At 44.1% G+C, this 22,294-nt stretch overlaps 6 protein-coding genes across 9 annotated transcripts; 2 read left to right on the forward strand and 4 right to left on the reverse strand.

The window, feature by feature from the left end:
• Positions 1-2,659: 2,659 nt before the first annotated feature.
• RB195_002242 (uncharacterized protein) lies at positions 2,660-6,472 on the reverse strand (the record flags this gene model as incomplete). 2 transcript variants are annotated; one of them, XM_064199408.1, is made up of 4 exons in its annotated part: positions 2,660-2,779; positions 4,774-4,882; positions 4,930-5,002; positions 6,391-6,472. In XM_064199408.1, the coding sequence occupies 4 exons, from the start codon at positions 6,470-6,472 to the stop codon at positions 2,660-2,662; spliced, it is 384 nt and encodes a 127-aa protein (XP_064055289.1). The 2 variants fall into 2 exon arrangements, with proteins under 2 accessions (XP_064055289.1, XP_013302313.2); XM_013446859.2 differs by lacking the exons at positions 4,930-5,002; positions 6,391-6,472 and having other exon boundaries at positions 4,774-4,893.
• On the forward strand, positions 5,361-5,716 carry RB195_002243 (uncharacterized protein; the record flags this gene model as incomplete). Its single annotated transcript, XM_064199409.1, has 2 exons — positions 5,361-5,457; positions 5,529-5,716. 2 exons carry the CDS (start codon positions 5,361-5,363, stop codon positions 5,714-5,716), a joined length of 285 nt encoding a protein of 94 aa, XP_064055290.1.
• Positions 6,473-11,913: 5,441 nt separating the features above from the next.
• Positions 11,914-12,684, reverse strand: RB195_002244 (uncharacterized protein; the record flags this gene model as incomplete). Its single annotated transcript, XM_064199410.1, has 1 exon — positions 11,914-12,684. One exon carries the CDS (start codon positions 12,682-12,684, stop codon positions 11,914-11,916), a length of 771 nt encoding a protein of 256 aa, XP_064055291.1.
• A 120-nt stretch (positions 12,685-12,804) lies between these two features.
• Positions 12,805-13,557, reverse strand: RB195_002245 (uncharacterized protein; the record flags this gene model as incomplete). Its single annotated transcript, XM_064199411.1, has 1 exon — positions 12,805-13,557. One exon carries the CDS (start codon positions 13,555-13,557, stop codon positions 12,805-12,807), a length of 753 nt encoding a protein of 250 aa, XP_064055292.1.
• Positions 13,558-13,771: 214 nt separating this feature from the next.
• RB195_002246 (uncharacterized protein) lies at positions 13,772-14,853 on the reverse strand (the record flags this gene model as incomplete). 2 transcript variants are annotated; one of them, XM_064199413.1, is made up of 3 exons in its annotated part: positions 13,772-13,881; positions 13,934-14,062; positions 14,139-14,853. In XM_064199413.1, 3 exons carry the CDS (start codon positions 14,851-14,853, stop codon positions 13,772-13,774), a joined length of 954 nt encoding a protein of 317 aa, XP_064055293.1. The 2 variants fall into 2 exon arrangements, with proteins under 2 accessions (XP_064055293.1, XP_064055294.1); XM_064199412.1 differs by lacking the exon at positions 13,772-13,881 and having other exon boundaries at positions 14,026-14,853.
• A 3,397-nt stretch (positions 14,854-18,250) lies between these two features.
• Positions 18,251-20,401, forward strand: RB195_002247 (uncharacterized protein; the record flags this gene model as incomplete). Of its 2 annotated transcripts, none has more annotated exons than XM_064199415.1 (4): positions 18,251-18,274; positions 19,089-19,149; positions 19,926-20,023; positions 20,336-20,401. In XM_064199415.1, the coding sequence occupies 4 exons, from the start codon at positions 18,251-18,253 to the stop codon at positions 20,399-20,401; spliced, it is 249 nt and encodes an 82-aa protein (XP_064055295.1). The 2 variants fall into 2 exon arrangements, with proteins under 2 accessions (XP_064055295.1, XP_064055296.1); XM_064199414.1 differs by lacking the exon at positions 18,251-18,274 and adding an exon at positions 18,961-19,014.
• Between the last annotated feature and the right edge of the window lie 1,893 nt (positions 20,402-22,294).

Raw genomic sequence — 22,294 nt, forward strand, 5'->3', positions numbered from 1 at the left:
TAAGCATTGTGCATTGGGCATCCCATAACGGATACCCTTCAAGTTGAATTCACAACGATAGTATGTATTGTGCATTACGACAATTATTGCGCCCTAGTTGTGGGGAATAATTGCCAGATGACCAGCTCCGGATACTTGCGCCCACTGACCGGTATCACGTAATAGTAGCTAGCACGCAAAACTGTCACATATGATGATTGAGGCTTTGATTGAGTCACGCATCGATAACTCACATTTGGGAGTTGTAAGAGTAAAAGAGAGTATGGAATGGTTTGCGAGCTTATTAGTGCTTTAATGGCCTAGGATGAGGAGAAGAGTAGTTCGATATAGAAAAAGACTTAAGGATTAGAAATCTCCTTTGAGATCGCTGAACAATCCCAATTATTTACCGAAATAATACGACCACGGCAGGATTCGAACCTGTAATCTTCTGGTTCGTAGGCGGACGCGTTATCTATTGCGCCAGGCGGCCACAACTACGACCCCTATGGGCATTACTGCCTGAAACCAGTACCACCCCAGATTCGTGGGGTGATGCTTATAACTTCTATCTGAGCATTGGTACAAGGCACAACTTCTGAAAATGCGGGTGAGAAAACAAAGCAGCAGGCGATGGATAAGCGACTATACAGGTCCTGTACTTATGTTTGCGCAAGCGACGCGCTGTGTGATTGATTGCATGTTCCGAGGTCCTGCAAAACCGTCGTGGCTGCCCGATCAAGTAGGCACTGACCGAAAGAAAGTTTGTAGCCTATGCTTTAATTACTCGTAGAACAGACTCGTGTGAAAGTCCAGGTTACTTTTATTAGATGTGAGGAATTGCTACGTACTGACGCCAGCGATTCTACAGTTTGAATCTCAGATTAGGACGAAAACTGCCAGGATATTCGATTGCGGACGTCCGTATATTGTGGAAGTCCCATCAGGCAATTATCGACCTTGATATTCATCTATTTTTGCCAAAGAACTTCTGTATTTTCTAAGGTAATCTACAGACTTCTAAGATAATCTATAGGAGATCAGTTCTGTGACTTGGGATTTAAGTATTTTTCGAAAGCATTAGGTTTTTCATGTTAGTGTCGATGTTTTAAAGGCATCACTCCACGAATCTGAGGTGGTACGGATTTCAGGTGGAGTATTCTTATAAGGGGTAGTAGATTATGGAGAGGAGGGTGATTCCGTCCATTTCTTCCTAACTGCCGTAAAAACGGCCCGGAGGATGCGGCGCCGCACAAGGCTGGCGCGCTCCAGTCGAACTCCATGTGGAAAATTGTGCGCCAGAACGCCTGAAGCCGTATCTTCCGGGCCGTTTTTTACGGCAATTAGGAAGAAATGGACGGAATCACCCTCCTCTCCATAATCTACTACCCCTTATAAAAATACTCCACCTGAAATCCGTACCACCTCAGATTCGTGGAGTGATGCCTTTAAAAGCACTGTCACCAGCGCGGGAAGCCGGCGAAGAGAGTAGCTCACGCCTAAACTGTCATAAACTGACGCAACCCATCTATCCAGATCTCATCCTGGCCTTTTTCGGAGAATCGCCTCATTCACTGTGGCACCGCTACATTACCACATACCACACAGTTATTTACATCACTTTAATGCATAACAAAATCAAAATGAACAGTAGCAATCAGGTGCACGGCTCTCATACAATAGCGGACTACACGGGAACAAAATGACTGGATGGATTTGCTGGAAGCAATAAAAAAAGAAACTTATTTATCATAGAAGTAGAGGGTAGACAGCATGAGACATGATTTCCGCAGCAGAGAAACAAGGGAGATTATGAGGTCCCTTCTCTTTACCTCGCATTGAATTAAATATATGCATGCTATGGAACATTGAGGCGGGTCTGACGCGGTCGTCCCAATGTTCTGCAGCGGCTGCGACCGCAAGCTCGGTGGTTTGAAACTGACCCAGTGCTAACCAAGCACTTCGGGGTCGATAAATTGGTGCCAAGGCATTGTATGGTGGCACACGCGCTCATAAAAGCTCTAGCGATTCGAATTGCAGTCAAAACGCGTTGGCTCATCCAAAGCGGATGGATACGGAAGGGACCTTGTTATCTTTTCAAGGAACATCGCCGAAGTTAACGAAGTTTAGTAGCGTGCAAAAGTTGGCGTTGTTTTCAAAATAGCAGAAGAAATGCCATCTGTGCTGCAACAGACATCATAAGGAACTTAGTTGCTGTTTTTAGTGCATAGAAATCAAGTGGACGCGTAAACCAGCGGTTTTTTTAGGATTCATGCAAGAATACCGTACTTCAAGTACGTGTAAGCGTGTAGTAAACTGTGACAATGCAAAGTTACAGAGACGGGTCGCAATGGCGACTCCCACATGGGCGAGTAAATATGTGCCATTGGTATGTGATCTAAATGTGGAAAGACAACGAAGAAAGAACAAGAGAAGACACTATTGGGCTACTGTAACTGCTAACTGTAGAAATAGGCAGTATTGATTGGACCAGCTATGAGTCTACTTAGAAGGCTGTACCTTAAATTTTAAAAGCATTGCTTCAACGACTAGATGGAAATCTCATTACGAACGTAACGATTAGTTCATTATTCTGGACTGCTTTTTTGTGTGGTTCTATTAGAACCCATGCTATTCAGAAGGTTGGTCAATCGTCGCTAGTGTTGACTGATAAGTCCGATCAGAATCGACAGTCGACAAACTGCAGTATTCGTCCGAGTATCGTCCACGTGTACTGGCTACCGCCAACGTTGGTGCAAGTGGCCAGCAGACTTGGCGCTGCAGAAATCGATGTTCGTTGCTGAAATGACGGAATAGAAAGCGAAGCGTTTGGGGTACGGTAGCAATGCAACGCGTTAAAGGCAGCATACCACGAATCTGACGTACTGAGGGAAACCGCTGGACAAGCCAGAGATGGGGTTGTGGATTGTGGGATCAGGGGTGGTTCCGCTCATCTCTCCCTGGTCGTCGTGAGAAGCGGGTTCAAACAGTCCGTTTTCTACGACGATTTCAGTTGCAACGCTCCACTATCGTATACGCGCCGCATCCACCTGCGCAGCGGTCGAAAGCCAGTAAGTTCTCCTGGACTGCCTATTCAAGTGAAACCGATGAATATGTTGCTAGGGGGACCAGAACCTTTACATAGAGGAGCGTTCTAACGTTGCTCGTAGAAAATAAAATATTCCCACTCCGTTTTTCAGGGCGATTAGGGTGGGGGACTTTCGCCGCGGATTCCCACACCACGTCAGCTTCGTGGTGCGCTGCCTTTAACTCCCATTTCAAATACTTTTTTCCTCTTCTGTGATGGTCGCGAGTTACCCTTTGATATGAAAATCCACTAAAATATTATGATATTTTAGCAGTTCAGAGGAAAATTCACTAAAATATTACGATATTTTAGCAATTCAGAGCGATTTTTGAAAAAAAAAAGTCAATTGACAAACGGATTTGTATCACTCTAAAACTCTAAAATATCAGTTTTAACGTATATGTACGCAGCTTGCGTTTATCTCAGTCATGACTGATCGGTTCTACAACAGTAAAATGGCCCAGCGGCAATATGTCATTGTTTCCACTTGTAAGGAAAAAATTAACATACAGTCTATGTTCCAGAAAATGTTCAAAAATGCTTTTTTTTCTCGCAAAGTCTTCGCTGAAAACCATGCTGATTGCTCCAGCCCGAATTTCATGGATCGATAAAAATGATCACGGCTATTATGTCTAAAATCGTTTAACGTGGACGATACGATCAACAAAATGGATATTGGGTCCAGTTTCCAGCAGGAAGTAAAAAGCGGACGTTGATGGTGAGTAAATTGGTGAGTAAATTTGTCAAAATTAAGCAGCTGATAGATTTGTTGAATACACTTACTGTTCATTTGATTAATATGATTTCAAAACAAAATAGAGATTGGTACGGTAAATGCAAAAAGAAACTGAGAGTGAGAAAAGAATTTAGTACGGAAAATCTGATGGAAAAATTATAGTATTCTTTCCGCTTATTCAGTTTTTTTTTTACCCTTATCTTAAAGGCAGCATACCACGAATCTGGAGTGGTGCGGATTTTAGGTGGAGTATTTGTACACGGGATAGTAGATTATGGAGAGGGGTTTGATTTTGTCCATTTCTTCCTAACTGCCGTTAAAAACGGCCCGGAAGATGCGCGGATGCACAAGGCTGGCGCGCTCCAATCGAACTCCTTGTGGAAAATAGAGCGCCGGAACGCTCGAAGCCGTATCGTCCGGGCCGTTTTTTACGGCAATTAGGAAGAAATGGACGAAATCACCCTTCTCTCAATAATCTACGATCCCGTATACGAATACTCCACCGGAAATCCGTACCACTCCAGATTCGTGGGGTGATGCCTTTAAAGAGAAGACAGGGTGTCGCATGCCATAGACCTATGGGCTTCTCGTTTGCATCCGTTGACTTCGAACACCTGGATGCGCTATTTCCCTTTCGCGTATCCATGCAACCATGGAGTGACCGCTTTTAAGGTGTCCCCGCTTCCAAGGAAACGTGCAATTTCCGAACATTTTCCGGACACGCTATTTATGGACCCCGTTCGATTCGAGCTCTCGCCCTAGTTACGAATTTACGCAATTTTAGCGACACAGGAGAGGATGCGGAAGTCCAATGAGTTTTGACATTGAAGTCTTGTTTGTTGCGTTCAATGAGTATCGATCGATGAAGATCAGCAATTAAGGCGACCATCTAGGGAGTTTCATATAAAAGCACCACATGAGAAATTACTGAGTGAGGAAAACTTCCTAACGATTTCATAGAGCTGCTCACCTGGTCATAGCCTTCTACCGTAGCTGGCTGACCTCCTGTAGTACATGTGATCGCTACTGTAGCTCCTTGAGCATGAGTATTACCGAAACTCACATCGCTATAGTCAAACCTTAAAATCATCGATTGAATCCTTAACTGCTCTCGGTAATTGCTCACCTGTACTGGTCACTTTGGTCGACTGCTGACACAGGATAGAGGATCAGATCCGAACATCTTGCGCCGACATTACCTGGTGAATTATGGATTACGGATTAGGCATTGGGAAGACCTTGAATACAAAAAAAAAAGAATTTATCTTTAAAAAACTGAACTTCAAAAAGTTCCTATCCTAGGTCTTTCTCTTTTTGGACACATTGAGACTTTAAATTGGATGAACAAATGAACTAAGTGTATTTCAATGGAGCTTCAAGGTAAAAGACGTTCATTTGTTTTGCTAACACTGAAAGAGATAATTCCAAGCATCTTCCATAGGCTTCTGGACATGACAGATCATATTTCTTAGTGGCTCATGTACGAGTCTGATTGCTGCTTTATCGAGCAGGGGGCCCTGCTTATGCTAAATGCAATCAGGCATTTGAGCACAGGGCATGTGCGACCTACATGACCTGCACCATTATGTGGCAAAAGCTTCTCACATACTGCGAAAAGGTGCCGTTGTCCAGCAAATTGCCGAAGCCCACTCAAGTAGGTAAAATACATAGAGGGAATTGTTGATAACATCACTGTTTCTTTACGCCGGAATTTGTCGGCCTCAGGTACTCGGATCGGCGGCGATAGCAGTTCACGCGAAACGCCAAGTGGAACGGATGAGGCAGTGACGAATGGACGAACTCTGAGCGAGCTCCGCTGTACATCGAAAAGATTGGGCAGAAGTGTATTCGAAGACTCGCCTCGGCGACGATGTGGGCAAGTGCGTCAGGCACTAGTACCAGTAGTTGGTTAACTCAAGTCAAGTGACTTCTGATTTGATCTGGTCTGGTTTCCTCTCCTTCTTTCCACAATAGCGTAGCTTCATCCGGCGATGAAACTGGGCCGCATTGCAGTCGCACGCGTGGAAAGGTGACGGAATGAAAAATTTGGCGCCGTTTTGGAGCTCACCTCCATTAAATTTGAGCGCATCTGAGCTAAATAGCAAATGCACTCGAATTTCAAGGATGACTAGCTGTTTGCACTTGACCTTGAAATGTGCCGTGGTGAAGCATTCAGAAATTAAGTTTGGAAAACTTTTAGGAATCGTTGAAAGGGTTGTGCAAGAGGACATTAACTCTAAATTCCATTTAGACGCAGCCACGGGTTATGGCGCAACACTTCCGGCCAAAACGACTGTTCTGTTGCTTCTGCCCCCACGTCACGACCACTGCACACAGCGGCGAGAGTTCGCGCTTTACCACGCTCGAAGGTAGGCGCCATACCACCGCCATATGCTAAGGAGTAAACAGAAAAGTAGTCGAGATTTCGTGTAAATTTGCGCTTCATGTAAATACAACTCGTAAAATGTCTATTTCAAAATCATTACCTTTTGCGCACAAAAAGTAAAAATGTTGAGATGGAAATCACGAATCATGCGAAGAGGGGAGATCCATTTAGCTCCCGATATAAAGAAGTAATGAATCGTACTTGGATCATTGCTTTGGACGAATCCTGGCGGTGCACATGCTGCAGCCATGGAGAACAGCATGAATGACAACAAGGAATCCATTTCCTTACGAAAGAAAATGCTTTAAGCGCTCCGGATGCGGATTTTTATTGCTAAAAGAAATCAATGGACGGTTTCTACCTACACATATACTACAAAGTTTCATGACACTCGCAATTGAAAGAATATTCGAGATAGTAATTGAAGACAACATTCACGGTAATTTTTGCTTCCTAACCTTCGCACTGACCTTCCTCACCTTTAACGAGATACTACAAAAGGCAGCAGCTATTATCCGCACAGAGTAAAGGGACCCGAATGTTGACTTGCGTTCTTATCCGATGTGGGACTAATCGCCGGAAAGGCGTCAATGTTGTCAGTTGACTGTTTTTGGCTGCAATCACTGTTTTTCTTCTGCTACAGTAATTCGGCGCATTTTCCAGTTAGGAATTCCAACCGAAATTTCCAGGTTGGCAGATTCTAGAGCAAAAGCAAGTCTACCTTTTCTTAGGGGTTCAATTTTGAGGAATAGTTCTCTCTATATTTTCCTCTTTCGTATTACTAATTAGTTGATTGGTTTACTATCCTAAAAAAACAAAAAGACTACGCTCATCGGCTTAGACTTTACGAATCTCGTGTAACTGCATCTTGTTGCATGACAAGTACTACAAGTAAAAAACTGCGCTCTGTGGAACCGACGAGGGTCCTGAAGAGTGGATTTGCGCTCTCGCTCTCTCCCTCTCTGTTAGCACGTTATTTTGAGGGCAACTTGACAAAACAGAATAAGGAAAATAGCGATAATGGTATTTTAGAAGTAAGGATAAAGTATGTTGGGATTTCATATACGGTGTGTTTTCTTAAGGAGCGGAAATATAGTGAGAGACGGATTGTTGGATTTTGTGTACTAAAAAAAAGATGAAGAATAAGAAGAATTAAGAATGAGATTTTGAAGTGAGAGTTAAGAATTTGACAGGCGCATACGTAAAGATGGTAATTAGATAACGGCAAAGGCATGTTCAACGAAACTAAGCATCGATCTGAGCAAGAAGAAAAACGAAAAAATACTGTATGTAACTATAAGACACGCGGAGGATAGCAAAAAAGTACTCAGAGAAGCAGACAAATACATGTCATATGGTAGTTGATGGCTCTGTTCGTCCCGAAGCCCGCAACGCATCTGCCGCATCGCTTGCGGTTCCCTGCACAGCGCACACTGTCCTGACTCAATCCGGTGCGCATAGCGGCCGTTTAGATTGAAATAAACGAACACGTATCACTGAAGTACGAGAATGGTACAGAAACAAATCAATAAATAGTACAGTGGAGCTAAATGGATACAGTATGACTGTCGTAAGGAGAGCAGACGAGGAAATTCGAAACGATGGATGTATAGCGGGAAACGAAGCAGTTTAGGACTAGTTAGACGAACAGAGCGATATTCTCGTAGGTAGAATTTTGAAAGATTGCCAGAGGTATATCCTCAACAGGGAAGGACACTGCGTTTCTGGAAAGCATGGTGCTCTTTTTTCCACTAAAAATCGTATAATACACGTAAAAAAGGGAAAGAATCGAGAATAGAATAATAATAGAAAATGAGTAGATATAATGTGAAGCGATAAAATCGATATGGGGCATTATGAATCATATGTGCAGATCACAGATGTTAGATGATAATATAGACAGAGAGACGGACAAACAAGCATAACAAAACAAAAAAAGCGGATGGAAAAATAAAAAAAAATGCGGATAGGCGTAAAGATTATTCATATTTCGATGATGACATGAAATTTAAGGCATGCTTTGATGTAGAAATGTAAAAATGCAGACGAGCAATATTGAAAAAGAAAAGCAAACATTAAAATGTATCAGGAGATAAATGGTGCAGAAAGAGAAGAAGAAGGCAATGCGCATAGTCGAATCGGCACAAGAATTGAGGGAGCTTCCGTGTCATTTCTTTTCTTGAAATCTCCCGAAAACCCCGTAATAGCGTGAATTCCTTATTCTGTTTCAAGAGGAGTTTACAGTATGAAAAAGGCTGTTTGTAAGGACTGCAAAGTAGCGCCAATCCAATCAAATCGCTGCGATAATCCTGAATCCCCGCGAGAATCGGCGAGATCGTGCAGAGCGAGGAACGTGGCGAAGAGCCGAGAGATGAACCTCTCTGCACGCGAGGTGAACCGGAAATCGCCGCCTATTTTTGAGGCTGCGGAGGACCGGATAATTGCCATTCCATTCGTACACTCTTCACCACTGTCCTCACTCCCCGTTCATATGTGGATTGTTTCTGTTAGCCGGGGACGAAGACGGGTAGGGTGGTGAGCGAGGGTATTGAAGTAGAAGCAAAGCAATTACTTGCGATTAATTCGACGAATTATAGCGAAGGATCGTTTTTGAACGAAGTTCGTCACAGGTGGGCCAGTTTTGAGTGAAAAACGAATAAGTAGTCTAGATGGATGACACTACCATAGCTTATCTCAAAGAGTGTACATCTAGTAGAAAAAGAGAAGCCAGAAAAGGAGCGGAAAGAAGGAAGTCACCGAACACCCTCATTCTTATCAGAAATGAGTAGGTCAAATTTTGAAAAAGTTCAGAACTGCAGAATTTCACTTGCAGGATCGCTTCTCGACCAATCCGATCATCTGCATGCACGCTAGTGGCCTGTTCTCCCAACTTTCTTTCTTAACAGGATAATTGTTCGGAGAAGAGTGAAACCGTTTTCCTTCCTTCCAGCTGCAGGTGACAGCGAGCTAAGGTTCACTGGAATAGTGTGAAAGCTCTTTTTCCCTCACGCGGGGGAGACGAAATTTTTGGAGATCGACATAACCACCGGAGGACCATTCGTAATTCATAATTCATTGTCTTCAATCACTGTGAAGCTGATCGGAATTAATTCGTGTAATTATTTGAAAAAAAAGGAAAGAAAACAGTCACTTTTCGTGATTCCACTTCTAGTTTTGCCCTAACTGCGAGTTGTTGACGTCCAATTATGTCCATTCGAAAAATCAGGTTTAATCCTTTGAACGTGATCCGATTAAAATTGTAGATATAAATGTTCAACTCTGACTAACTTGACTGAACAGATTGTTTAAGTGTTGATTCTATCCATTACTTGCAATTGCGTTCAGCAAAATTGTCAAACTGCATGTACGTTATTGCATGTACATTTTATATTTTCATGCATTTATTACGCTGTGTTTTGAATGGTGTTCGATTGATTGGGAATGCAACTAATGCACTGATCACCTTCATTTGAACTTATCATTTGCAGATTGCAAGCGTAGCAGTGTGGACAGCGTTCCGTTTTTCCTACTTTTTTGTGTTATTAGTTGTATCTGTCAAGGCATTTTCATCTTCTCGTAGTCACGTATCGGTGAGAGAGTCCGGGTGGATGCGCGCAACCTGCCACGCCACGAGAACGAACAATAGTGAAGTGTAAATTGAATTTCTTCTCGTTTTCACACTTTCATAACCTGGCCGTTGCCCTCGTCAGCGATGACTTTCACAACGATGCATTATAAATAAATGGTGACGAAGTTACCGTCAATCTTCTTTCGTGCTCATTCTTCATCCTAGATCACGGATCATCCGAAATACTTAGAGGAGGATATATTTTTACGACACGGTAAAAACAGTTCTATTTCTACGTCTTCTCATGAACCCTTCCAGGGTAAATTACCCAATGGAAAGAAATGGTTCGTGATATTTATGTTCCCCATCCATTACCATAAATTAAGAAGTAAAATTCAGAAAAATTCACGGACAAGATAGCAAGGAGTCATTTTCTCAAGAAGCTGCAACCTATCTGTAGGTGATTCTGAAAGCACTCCTCACATACCTCAACCAGTTAGCTGGGGGTGGCGCAAGAGGTGCAGCTGCAGGTGAACGGTCGATGTCCGAACCCCTCAGCCGTTCCTTCCTCCGGATCGATAGATTGGTACCTACCTGGTCCGGGAACATGAATACATTGTTACAAATGTGCCTCTGCTCGCCTGGGCGAAGCTTCATATTCCTTTCGTAGTAAGTTACAGAGAGTTGATCCCCTTATAGTGGTCCTGATATGAAACCGGTTGTTTTTAAATAGTCGCAGTGGAAAAGCAGACCTGAGGAGTTCGTGGTTACTGAAACATTGGTATTTTGGCTTTTCAAACGACGTTTCAAAGTCTATTCGGATTTTATGTTCCCTTGTCCTTTCGCACGCGAGCATTCTCTATGCTGAATCAAACTATACTATGTCTCGAAAGTTGTACCTAACGATAACATCAAAAGGTGCAACAGATTGTATGACAAGCAATACACATTTAAGAAATGTGTTGTTTGCCCACGCAGTAAAGTAGGAGAACAAGAGGTACTAAACAACGAGCATTTATGCACTCAGCGAGGAAAAAATCTGACCTCGGAGCTCGGGAAGCGTCGGCGAAATAAACCCTACGTAACATGTACGATACGAACTGAAACTACAGCAAGGATAGCGTTAGAAGCGTTTCGAACCTTTGCTAGAAATTCGAATGTGGACATCCAGAACGAGTACTTGCCGATCATGAGTGTGACCTAACACCGTTCGTATCGTTATGCAAACCGTAGGTCAACCCAAATCTAATCACCATCTATGTAGGGTGCAAGTCACACTTACACAATCGCAGTGAGTGTCAGCGTCGTTACGGAAACTCTTCGCAAAAAAGGGGTTTAGTTCTGTAGCTCCTGTTGTATTGGAAAATCATCTTTGATGAAAAAGTTGGCCAGAAATCGATCAAAGTTAAGATATTTGGTGGCTTGAACTGCAGGTACGGCGACACTTTCAGGCTTCTGAAGAAGATGTGTCGAAATGTCAGGTGGAAAGGTAACAAATGTTACAGTTCTATCTGCTGGGCATAGTGTAGTTGATGCTGTCAATGTCGTTCGGAGCGGATTTAGACAAGAATTGCGGAATTAACTATGCACTGCTCTGAACTGACGTCACTGTTTAGTAAGTTATCAACGGAGAAATTGTTAGATCATTATAAAAAAGTTTCTTTTGCTTGGGTTTATCGAAGAGTCAGTGACACTTTTGATGGGTAAAAGAAATGATCGATGAGATCTATTTAGGTGATATTTACTGAACCGGCTTTGGTGTGCTGCTTCTGCAGATGATATTCATCAGTGAAATGCAATGCTGTGCATATACTTTATAAAAACGGCGGTATGTTCGTAGGTGTCAATATCGATTTTAAAATCGCTCAAATGATGATTATAAGAAAAGAAAAGGAAAAAAAAACTACCTGATGGTTCTTATCGAGGTGTTTTCAAAATATGTTCCTTATCAATATTCATTTCGAAAAAATGGCATAAAACAGCGAAAACGATTTACCTTTACAGGCTTTAACTGTATCGTAGATCGTAACCGTTGGAGTGCACTTGCAGTGCCAGTTTCATGGCGCATCAAGGTTATGGTGGAATTTTAGGAATACTTTGTTGTGATTTCACATTGATTACTTACTTACTTACTTAGATACTTAGATGGCCCGTCTTCACTGGACGTGCGGGCCCCAGCATCTCTTCCACTCGTTTCGTTCCCTCGCCATTGTCATCCAAGATGTTCTCAAGCTTCGTGAGTGACGTTGACGAGGTCCTTGAGCCGTATCCAGCTGAGCTCTCAGCTGGTCCATCCGTGCAGCGAACACGTCACCCCATCTCGCTGGCGGTCTCCTTCGGGGACGTTTAGCGTCCCTTGGGATCCACTCTAGCGTTCTTTTAGTCCATCTATCGTCGATTCTTTTCATGATGTGACCGGCCCATCCATGTTTTGCCTTCGATACATATTCCGCTGGGTCGCGAAGACGGGACATTCCTCTTAAGTCGGAGCTACGAAGACCGGCAAGGTGTTGTGTGCGCCGGTTAAACTTCAGGAGACATCTCTCAAGGGCTCTGTGGGTAGTAAGTAGCTTCCTGGACGTGGCCGCGGTGTCTGCCCACGTCTCCGCTGCGTAACAGAGCGCTGGAAGGACTGTCGAGTCGAACAGATGGGCACGAAGATCTTTGTCCGTCAGTTGGTCCGTAGCTTCCCTGACGGCTGCGAATGCTGCCCATGCTGCTCTCATTCTTCTATTTAGTTCTTCCTTCAAGTCGTTTTCCATGTTCATAGAACGTCCGAGATATACGTATGACGGAGTTTCCACGATTTGGGAGCCTTCAAGTTGTACTCCTCCGTCCTCGCAGTGGGCGTTCTTCATGAACTGTGTCTTCTTTCTGTTTGTTCGTAGTCCTATTCTCTTCCCTGCTTCGTTCAATTCGTTGAGCATCGTTTCTGCTTCATTGGTACTGCTCGAAAAGAGAACGATGTCGTCCGCGAAACGAAGGTTCGAGAAAAATCTTCCATCAACACGTATGCCCCTTTCTTCCCAGGATAGTGATTTCATTAACTACTGCAATGCAGCCGTGAACAGTTTCGGCGATGTAGCATCGCTTTGTCGTACCCCCTTTCCAATGGGTATGGGGAGAGGGCGGTGGAAAAGCTGTATCCTAGTCGTGCATCGTTCGTAGCAATTGGCTAATGTCCTCACATACGACGCGTCCACACCTTGATCGACCAGCGCTGACAGTATTGCATTCGTTTCTACGTTGTCAAAGGCTTTCTCATAGTCGACGAAGGTTAGAACATGGGGCAGGCGGTATTCCCGGCAAACCTCTATGACCCTCGACACGGTCTGGATGTGGTCCAAGCAGCTGAACCCGTGGCGGAATCCAGCTTGTTCTTGAGGCTGGGCTTCAACCAGCGTCCTAGATATGCGTGTGAGGATGATCTTGGTGAATACTTTGTATAACACGCTCAGCAAGCATATCGGAGGGTAGTTCCGAAGGTCCTCTCGGTCACCTTTCTTATGGATAAGAACGGTTCGCGAGGTCTTCCAGTGGTCTGGGATCCTTTCTTTCTGAAGATAGGATGTCATGTGCGCTGTTAAGATTACATGAAGCGGATGGCCGCCAGCCCGAAGAAAGTCTGCTGATATAAAATCAGGTCCGGGGGCTGTGCCAGGCTTCATGCTCTTGATAGCGACTCGTACTTCCGAAGGGAGAATCCGTGGTGGAGCTTCATCAGTGGGGATGATCGGGCTTGACACAGGAGTTAATGAACGGAAAAGGTTCAAGTAGAACCTCTCCGTAATGATTTCCATCTCACGACGAGAAGACGTGCGAGTCCCGTCTTCGCTCAGCAAGGCTGCTAGCGGAATATTATATTCGCGGAGATCCCTGCGGCACTTCTTTAGACTCGTTCTTTTTTGTGCTGCTTCTAGAATCTTCTTCTGCCTGTACTTCTAAAGATCCTACTGCAACGCTTTTCTGCAGCTAGTGTTTGCTACTAACCGCTCAATGTGCGATGCATTCGGATCAAGCCTCAAAGCCCTTCTTCTTTCCAACAATTCCTTGGTGGTCTTCGAAAATCGATCCAAGTTTGTCGTGCGCGGCTTCAGGCACGTTCAGCGCAGGCTCGTAATCCTCTGGACAGCATCTCGTAGTCCACGTTTGGGTCCTCCTCGATGTGCCAGTCACCTTGGGACAAGGAGCCATCGAGTACGCAATCGTCGTAGACGACTTCTTTTCTCCTTCGTTGCCGATAGCAGATGTTCTTTTCCATCGTGTGGCTAAGTCGTATTTTCGCACGAAGATTGATCAGAACCACTACAAAAGGATGGTACTACTGAGACCTCAAGTAGACACCACCTCCGGTTGGTGAGTATGTGGTCGATCTCCGCACGAGTCGCGCCATTGGGCGATTCCCATGTCCACCGACGATGATCTTTTTTCATGAAAAGAGAGTTCCCATGAAAGAGGCGAGCGGCGGACAACAGCCCGATGAGACGATTGCCATTTTCATTCCGGTCCCCTAGTCCAAATCTTCCAATCCTGTATTCCTCTTCTATGGACTTTCCTAGTTTTGCGTTGAAGTCTCCGATAACGAATTTGTAGAAGAACTTCTCGTTGCGGACTACATCCTCCAGCTCCTCGTAAAACGCGTCCAATTCGCAATCATCAGCTGCTGATGTTGGTGAATAGCAGTTGATGATACTGATGGATTTTTGGCGCAGAGGGCGGAGGCGAAGAATGGCCAGACGAGGTGACAGGATCTCGTGAGAATCGACGAGATGGACGACAGATGGGTGCACAACAAAACCAACACCGCCTACATTTCCCGACGGAACCTTCTCTCCACGAATGACGAGTGTACCGTCATTCATATGTCGTACGTCGCTCCTTCTGCACTTGGTCTCCTGCAGAGCAATTACGTGAAATTTGATACGCTCTGCAGCTCCGAGAAGGGCATGCAGGTCAGCGTCTGTGGAAACTGTTCTCGCGTTGTAAGTACACAGTCTGAGACAGTCTCCGTGGCGAGTCGTGCGTGTGTCGCTTTGGTCCAGAATCAATGACGTCCTGAGCAACCTGAGATTTGATCGCCTCTCACCGGTCGCCATACCGTCCGACGTCTGAGATGGCAGGGCCCAGTGTGCAGGGTACTGAGGCAGTGAATATGCTGGAGTGGCAAAGAGACTTTTCCCCAAACTAAGCAGCCATGCCACGGCGAGCTTAGCTTTCACCACAGGTCGTCGCCCAACCTATCAAGGAACCACCTTGCGACATTTTGCCGAGACGGTGGTGAATCTTAGCAGTGGTTTACTCTTAGCTAGGCTTCCGATTCCGAGAAGTCGGAATGTCGGATGTGTCGAACTCCTTCTCAGCTTGGGAGACCCTGCCGGAGGACGAACCTCCGCTGTGCATCGCAGTTCGACGCCCAGTGTCACCTCCACGCCACTATGAGGCGGTAAACCGTTGTGGAGGATCACATTAATTATTTTACTTTATCCATTCTGGAATTCTTTATTCTGAAGAATGATTTTCTTACAATGACCCTGAGTTGCTGTAATTCTCATGAAAAGAAGTTAATTGTGCTTGTTGGGGGTCGCTGCGCGTCGTTGGGTCTTTCAGATGTGCGAAGACTGCATCAAAGGAGAAAGGTTGTGTGAATGGGCCTGAATACGAGGATAACACAAACAGGGACGGTGACGACCAAGTTAAATTAAAGGCATCACCCCACGAATCTGAGGTGGTACGGATTTCAGGTGGAGTATTCGTATACGGGATCGGAGATTATGGCGAGGGGGTGATTCCGTCCATTTGTTCCTAATTGCCGTAAAAAAAAAGGCTCGACGATACGGCTTCAGGCGTTCTGGCGCGCTATCTTCTACAAGGAGTTCGGTTGGAGCGCGGCAGCCTTGTGCACGCGCCACATCTTCCGGGCCGTTTTTTACGGCAATTAGGAAGAAATGGGCAGAATCACCCCCTCTCCATAATTTACTATCCCGTATAAGAATACTCCACCTGAAGTCCGTACCACCATAGAATCGTGGTATGCTGCCTTTAAATGAAATTCGTACTTCTCCGAGAAACTGCAAAAAAGTCCTTAGTTTAATAACAAACAAGCGTTTATTTTAATCAAGTAGGTACTGTAGGAAACAATCTTGACAATATAACAGATTTATTAATATTCTACCAATACGAGAGACACTGACAAGGTCGCTTGCTTCTTTTCCAATAAACAAGATCAATCTTCGAGAATGTTTGCAGACGGCGTGAACCGAGGACAGTGAATGACTTGGAAAAGGGAACAATTAATCACAGGGAAAATCTGGCTCTGGAAACTGAGCAAAGTGAAGCATGCCAGGGAAAAAAACCGAACTATTGATGGTTAAAGGCAGCATATCACAAAGCTGACGATATTGGGTCTCTGTGGGCAAGCATGTAGTCCGGAGTGTGAAGGTACGAGTAATATGGCTGTCCCGGTCAATTCCCTCTATACGTCCTCAAAAAACGACGGGAGGGACGCTGTTCATTTCTACGATGCATGTGAGAACGCGCCACCCTTGTACACGCATCCACGAGCTCCGCATAGAGAATCAGTGAGGTCTCCTCGCCAGCCTGTTCCAGTAAAACTAATGAATAGGCTGCTGAGGAATCCGAGACGTGCAAAGGTGGGCGTTCCAATGTACCTCGCAGGAGGAAAAGCGGTTCCCATGTTCTTCAGGACGATTAGGAGGGATTGAGTGGCGCCACGCTCATACTCGCGATTTACACCTCGATCAATAAATTTGTCCACTGAGGCCCATCATCGTCAGTTTTGTGATCCGTCTTCTCTGAATTGATTTCACAGGACCTGAAGTGAAATTTTTAAAGAACGATAGAACCAATACTTGTCGTAAATGGTTTTCAATGGCGTGTGAGGAATAGACTTGAAAATGGCTAAAGGTAGGTTTGCTTTCCACTCTTTTTGGTCGAAGTTGGTCGAAGAAAAGGAAAAGGGCGTGTAAAGTAAAAAAGGTGTTGTGTGCTGACTATAGACGTGTCTACGTTGATGTAATTCGCTTAACAATATCTTCTTGTTTTTTCAAATACAAGTGCAATCGATCATAGGGAATTTGTAGGTGTTTAACTGTTCTAAGTGCTACTTCTTGTCCTTTTCGCTGCAATCGCAACTGGAATACATAGAGGGAAACTCTGGAAAGGTGAATGACAAAGGCACAGCACCATCGATACATGAAAAAAGTCGGCTAGTACTTCAAACTGGCGATTTGTGCTAGAAATATGTATTGCTCATAACCGCTGGGATGGGACCATTCCAAGAAGCAGAGCAGTGGCCTTCAATACGTCAAACTCGCGCTTTGAAGAACAGTCAAATGGTCGAGGAAAGCTTCTATTTTTGATTAAAATGCATCGACAATCAACCTTAAAAATCGTCCTGTTAATGGCGCAGCGACTGCTTTGCGTGCCACTGCGGCGGGTGCGCGCCAGGAGGGCCCGGGGGGCGCAGCCGACCAGACAGGAGAAGACTAGTTGAGACGTGTTAGGGCAAGCTATGGCGCAAAGCTTGGCCAGTGGTCTCTCCGAGTGCCAGGACGCAATGAAATGAGTAGTCGGAGAACAGCTTGAAGCCTAGATTTTACGCGTACGACAAGGAGAGAAATACATATACCATAAATGTGTCTCTTATATAATCTTCTGACAAAGCGGCCCATCTCACGGCAGTACTCGTTGATAATGACTGTGTGAGACAACTACTAGTTCCCTATTTTTCTTTGAAATCCACCACTGCGCCAGAGATGAGCCTTCGCCACCGGATTTGTTCCCTCCCCACGTGCCGAAGTGTTTTGAAGCAGTCATATATCCACATGAGCAAACTTTGAAATGTGTTAGTTGGTTGGTGCAAACGTGACTTGGCTCGTCCTGTCTTGTCGGCTGCACCCAATTAGCTCGGTGCCTCCTGAGCGCCCCTCCACAGCCCTACAACATCCTCAGCATCCTCGTAACAACAGTTTTTCAAGAAACTTTTGTGAGCCCTTATTTCTGTAATCGCGTACGAAAATTCACTGATATGACAAATGTAAAATATGGATTTTCTGGACTTTTCATTCCATTGTGACCATTCCGATGTGATAATTCGAAATAGTCGATTCTCCCTAGAAGCACTGTTTGGAGCTGTTCGGTAAGGCACGCCCGTTCTAAAAAACAGAATACCTTCAGTTTTCCTCCGTTGGATACTTGATGGAAGCATTTTCCAATGATTAATTCGCGTGGCTGGCTGTGACTGTCACGATCAGAAGAGAAAATGGCCTGCGTCGAATTGTTAAGGTTACGACGTCCGAACTAGTTTCCTTCCCCGCAATTTTTTTATCCACGATCGGTAAGAGTTATTAATCAGAGAGGACGTGAGGCCCATTCTTTCGAATGGGCAAGGACAATTAATTAAATATCACAAATCACCCAAGCGTTCCGGATATAAAACGACAGAGTGAAACAGAACTACAACGTTTGCAAACAATGAAGCGACTGTGTTGTGTACTGGTGGGTTTGCATCTATTTACGACTCGATTGAATCAACCACTCATTCATTCACTCACCCGTTTATTTATCTATTCATTCATTCCATAGGACTAACCGTAAGCTTTCTGAGTAAGGTCCTATATAATGGGTTCATAAAGCACTGAGGTAAGCCGCGAATCGTTTTCCCATGTGATGTAGTCTCAGGATTTTTTATTTGCTCCCACTCATCATGACTAATATGAAGTTGGTAGAGGTAGAAAAGTCCTCACGTCTCAGTCTTCTCCATGGTAGATGCCCTAAATCAAAAAATTCCTTTCGAAATCGACAAGTTCTTGTCGTAATTGTCTGGAATTTGAAAGGCCCGGTCCTGTTGCTTCAGCCGACCTTCTGATGTGTTTTATGATGTGTTTTAATATCAGTACTTGCTCTGTTTTTTTATTTTGCGATTGTTTCAGCGAATCTAACAATACCCACCCGATATCTATTTACAGCCGAAATCGGCGACCTATTCGTCGAAACCTGCACCATAGATCACGTTGACGGTGCAATACACTTAGAAAACCGTTGTAACACGTAACAGACTGATTATGAATTCGTTGGATTCACGCAAGGTTACACACTGAAAGGTGAGACGACAGCAAAAGATCGTGACCTCGCCGCTGACGTCGGTGGCCAAACCGACTATAAAAAATCGTCGCCGGTTCTCAATGACAGACTCTCTTCTCGAGTTCTTCAACATGAACAGACTTCTTGTCCTCGTGGTGGGACCGACCTTTTCTTTTCCTATATCTTCTTTGAGTTAACGCTTAATTCCAACGAAATAAAATTATTACAGGCCTTTTTCTTAGCAGCCCTCCTCTCAATTGAAGCTCAAAGGAGAGAAAAGGTCGAACGAGGTGAAAATTTACATCTATATCTTACCGGCTTATATCTCGAATCCATCTCACATTTTCAAGTGTTTTTCACCGAAAACTGGTGGAAAACTGAAGTCTCGGCTAGGAACGGGTAGTGCAGCAGCTTAGCTACAAACTTTTGACTTTTCCCATGGATTTTTCTGTCCATAAAAAGAGACATCAGAAGATGTAAGACAAAAAAAGAAGTCCTTATTCAAAATTAGGTGAAAGGCGTGAATGTTGGAGGAAAATATTAAAAATAAATGATTTAGATATACATGTGAATGTGATTAGACCTTTAAAATACATCAAGAGCATAGGTTCTAAAGCTTGTTTAGTTATACAAACTTTTGAAAAAGAAAGAACGTCGGACCAAAAAAAGCCAAAATATATTAGGCCCAGAAGGGATGAAAAGCTGAGTGTGAGGGGAATTTTGGTTCGTTAGGCTGTTTCCCACCGAGTTAATCCCTCCTCCCTCCGTTAAAGCAGTCCTTTGCAAATGTAATGTTGCCAAACGAATCGCCTACTACTGTCTTGATCCCTAAGTCATTCAGTAATCGCTGATTTTGAAGTTACAGCAGTCGAACAGATATGATTGAGTGAGTAGATATTTAAAAAAAAAACATCAACAAAATAAAAAGCAACTAAATGAACAAGCACAAGGAGAAAATGGCAATATTCCTGAAAAAAAAGTGATAAACTACGAAATATGCAGGGACAGACTATTACCTTTTAAACTAAAGATAAACAAAAGAAATGGAACTAAACCCGCATTTCAGTTCCGTTGTCATTCCGGGGAGACGTCTGTGAGCGAGTCTGCAGCAAACACGATGGCTGGGAACGTTGCGAGAAGGAAAAGAGGCGAAACGAATGGGAGGTAGGCAAATAGGAACAGTGTTCAAAGCAAAAAAATATGAACTTTGAAAAAAGACATAGCAATCCAAAAAAGATAGGATTTCTCAAATCTCGGACGTGTAATCTGCGGTCTTTTTATGGAATTTCTTTTGATCATTTTCGACTTTCTAAAAAGTAGAAAAACCTGAGGATTCTCCTCATATAAAGAAAAGACGATACCTAAAAAACCGTTTCTTTTTGATAGGCTACAAGTAAAACGTACGAAATTGCCAAACTTAGTTCACGAATTAACGACAAGCACAAGTGTTTTTTAGAATTACTTCTTGATCTTCAGGTGACCTGCAGTGATACTCGACCCAGTGGTGGACGAGGTGGAAAGTTCGATCCCCGCCGCCCATAGTCATCACATCATTTGTATAAAGGCAAAATAAAGCTCGAAAGCTTCCCAGTTGTAACTGCAGCACTTTAATTCTAACACGCAGCAATGATAGTTATCGACAAGTTCCAAGAAATCGATGGTTTTTCACACGCTTTCGTGGTAAACAGTTCCTAAATTAAGAATATTCAAATCTCCAAGTTTAATAAGGACTCATCCTGAAGCACATCATTTTGGAAGAAAGAAGCAGTCGAAATGAATAGAAGTGTCTTGAGGCGAAGTAGAAAGAAAGAGAACAGAAATGTCCGTTCGATCGCGGAATTTAACATAATTACCCATGATTTTAAGGGCAGCATACCGCGAATCTGAGGCGATAAGGGAATCCGCGGGAAAAGGTAGCGATCGCGTTGTAGATTGCGAGATCTGGAGTGCTTCCGCTCATCAGTCCCTAATCTACAACTCCATCTGTAACTTTTCCCTCAGATTTCCTCATCAAGTCAGAATCGTGGTATGCTACCTTTAATCACTACCGGTAAAGTCGATGTAAATGTGATGTGTCGGGTGACGCAGGGTGCGTACCGTTAGGTACCCACAGCCGATTATCTGCAGCCGGATAAGTGCCTGCAGAAGAGGCTGTCGGAAGGCCAGAGCAGACATATCTTGGACTACCTGTGATCACTAAGCCACGCCCATCCATCACCACATCACTGGTGGTCAAGAGCAATGTTTGTATTGCAATTACGTGATAGAGTTGCCTTCTACGAAGATTCAAAGAACAAAAAAGGCAACAGCGTAGCAACGTAGAAAGTGGAAGAAAACGTAGAAAATCTGTAAAGTTGTATTTTTTTAAAATTTGCATTTGTAAAGCAAATGTTGCAACAAATGTAAACATAGGTAGCTGAAAATTGAAAACGTTCCAGAATAAAAGTTAAAAGGTGTAGGACCGAGAACCTGGTTTTTGAAAGATGTAGATGTGTGATTGAAAAAAACTGTATAGAAGATATGGATGTAGATTTGTATTTGTACAGACTATTAATTCCTTGTAAGATACTGCAGTAGTTTGTGAAATTTCGATTTTTTTGCTTTACGCAAATAAAATGTACAGTTATTTCCTGTTTCTGGTATCTCGTGTGCAGTCGTTCGATACATCTTTATATGTAAACGATCGATACTCCATACGGAGGCAATAGCAGACATAGCGTGCCCCTGCGAGGCATGTTTCGCACCTCATAGACGATGAGAGTCGCGGATGAAGGATGTGATGGGCGGGACATCAGGCAAACGCAGCGCAGTGCTCTGCTGTAGCTGCGCAGCGCAATTAACGATCGCCGTTGTCAGTCGTTTTCACTGATGATCGGCTGTCGCGGCGGCTGCGGGTACCTAACGACCGCCCTCCGGTGACGCATCATCCCTCAATCATGACGCAGACTAGGCCCTCTCCACAGTGCAGTAGCAACTTCGTCGCTGCTTTTTTCCTTGGTTTTCATAGTTTCTTTGTAGAATAGTCCATGAATAGGACTACGTTAGCAGTATTAGTGTTAGCAAGGTGCTACCCTACAGTTTCATCGTTTGTCAACAACTGGAGCGGAACCTCTTACCGACTACGCTACAGCCGCCGGGAGGGTGAGGGACAAGAGGTACCCGTGAAAACAGGCTGGCCGCTGCTGTCCTCCCTTCAGCACCACGCGCCTCTCCTCACCCGATCCTAACCGCTACGCTATACCACACCGCTTTGAGTGCAAGTGCTTGCGCAACTGCACCATGCTTCATGTCGTTTTGACCCTACTACACATACGTTTAAGCCAACCCTACAACTTTTTCTCGAATTTTCCTATGAAATGGAAATCTATGGCATATTATTGAAAATACTCTCACATGAAGAAGAAAGTGAAATGAATGACGAACGACTGTAACAAA

Source organism: Necator americanus, chromosome IV, assembly GCF_031761385.1.
Source record: "Necator americanus strain Aroian chromosome IV, whole genome shotgun sequence".
NCBI classification, from domain to species: Eukaryota; Metazoa; Nematoda; class Chromadorea; order Rhabditida; family Ancylostomatidae; genus Necator; species Necator americanus.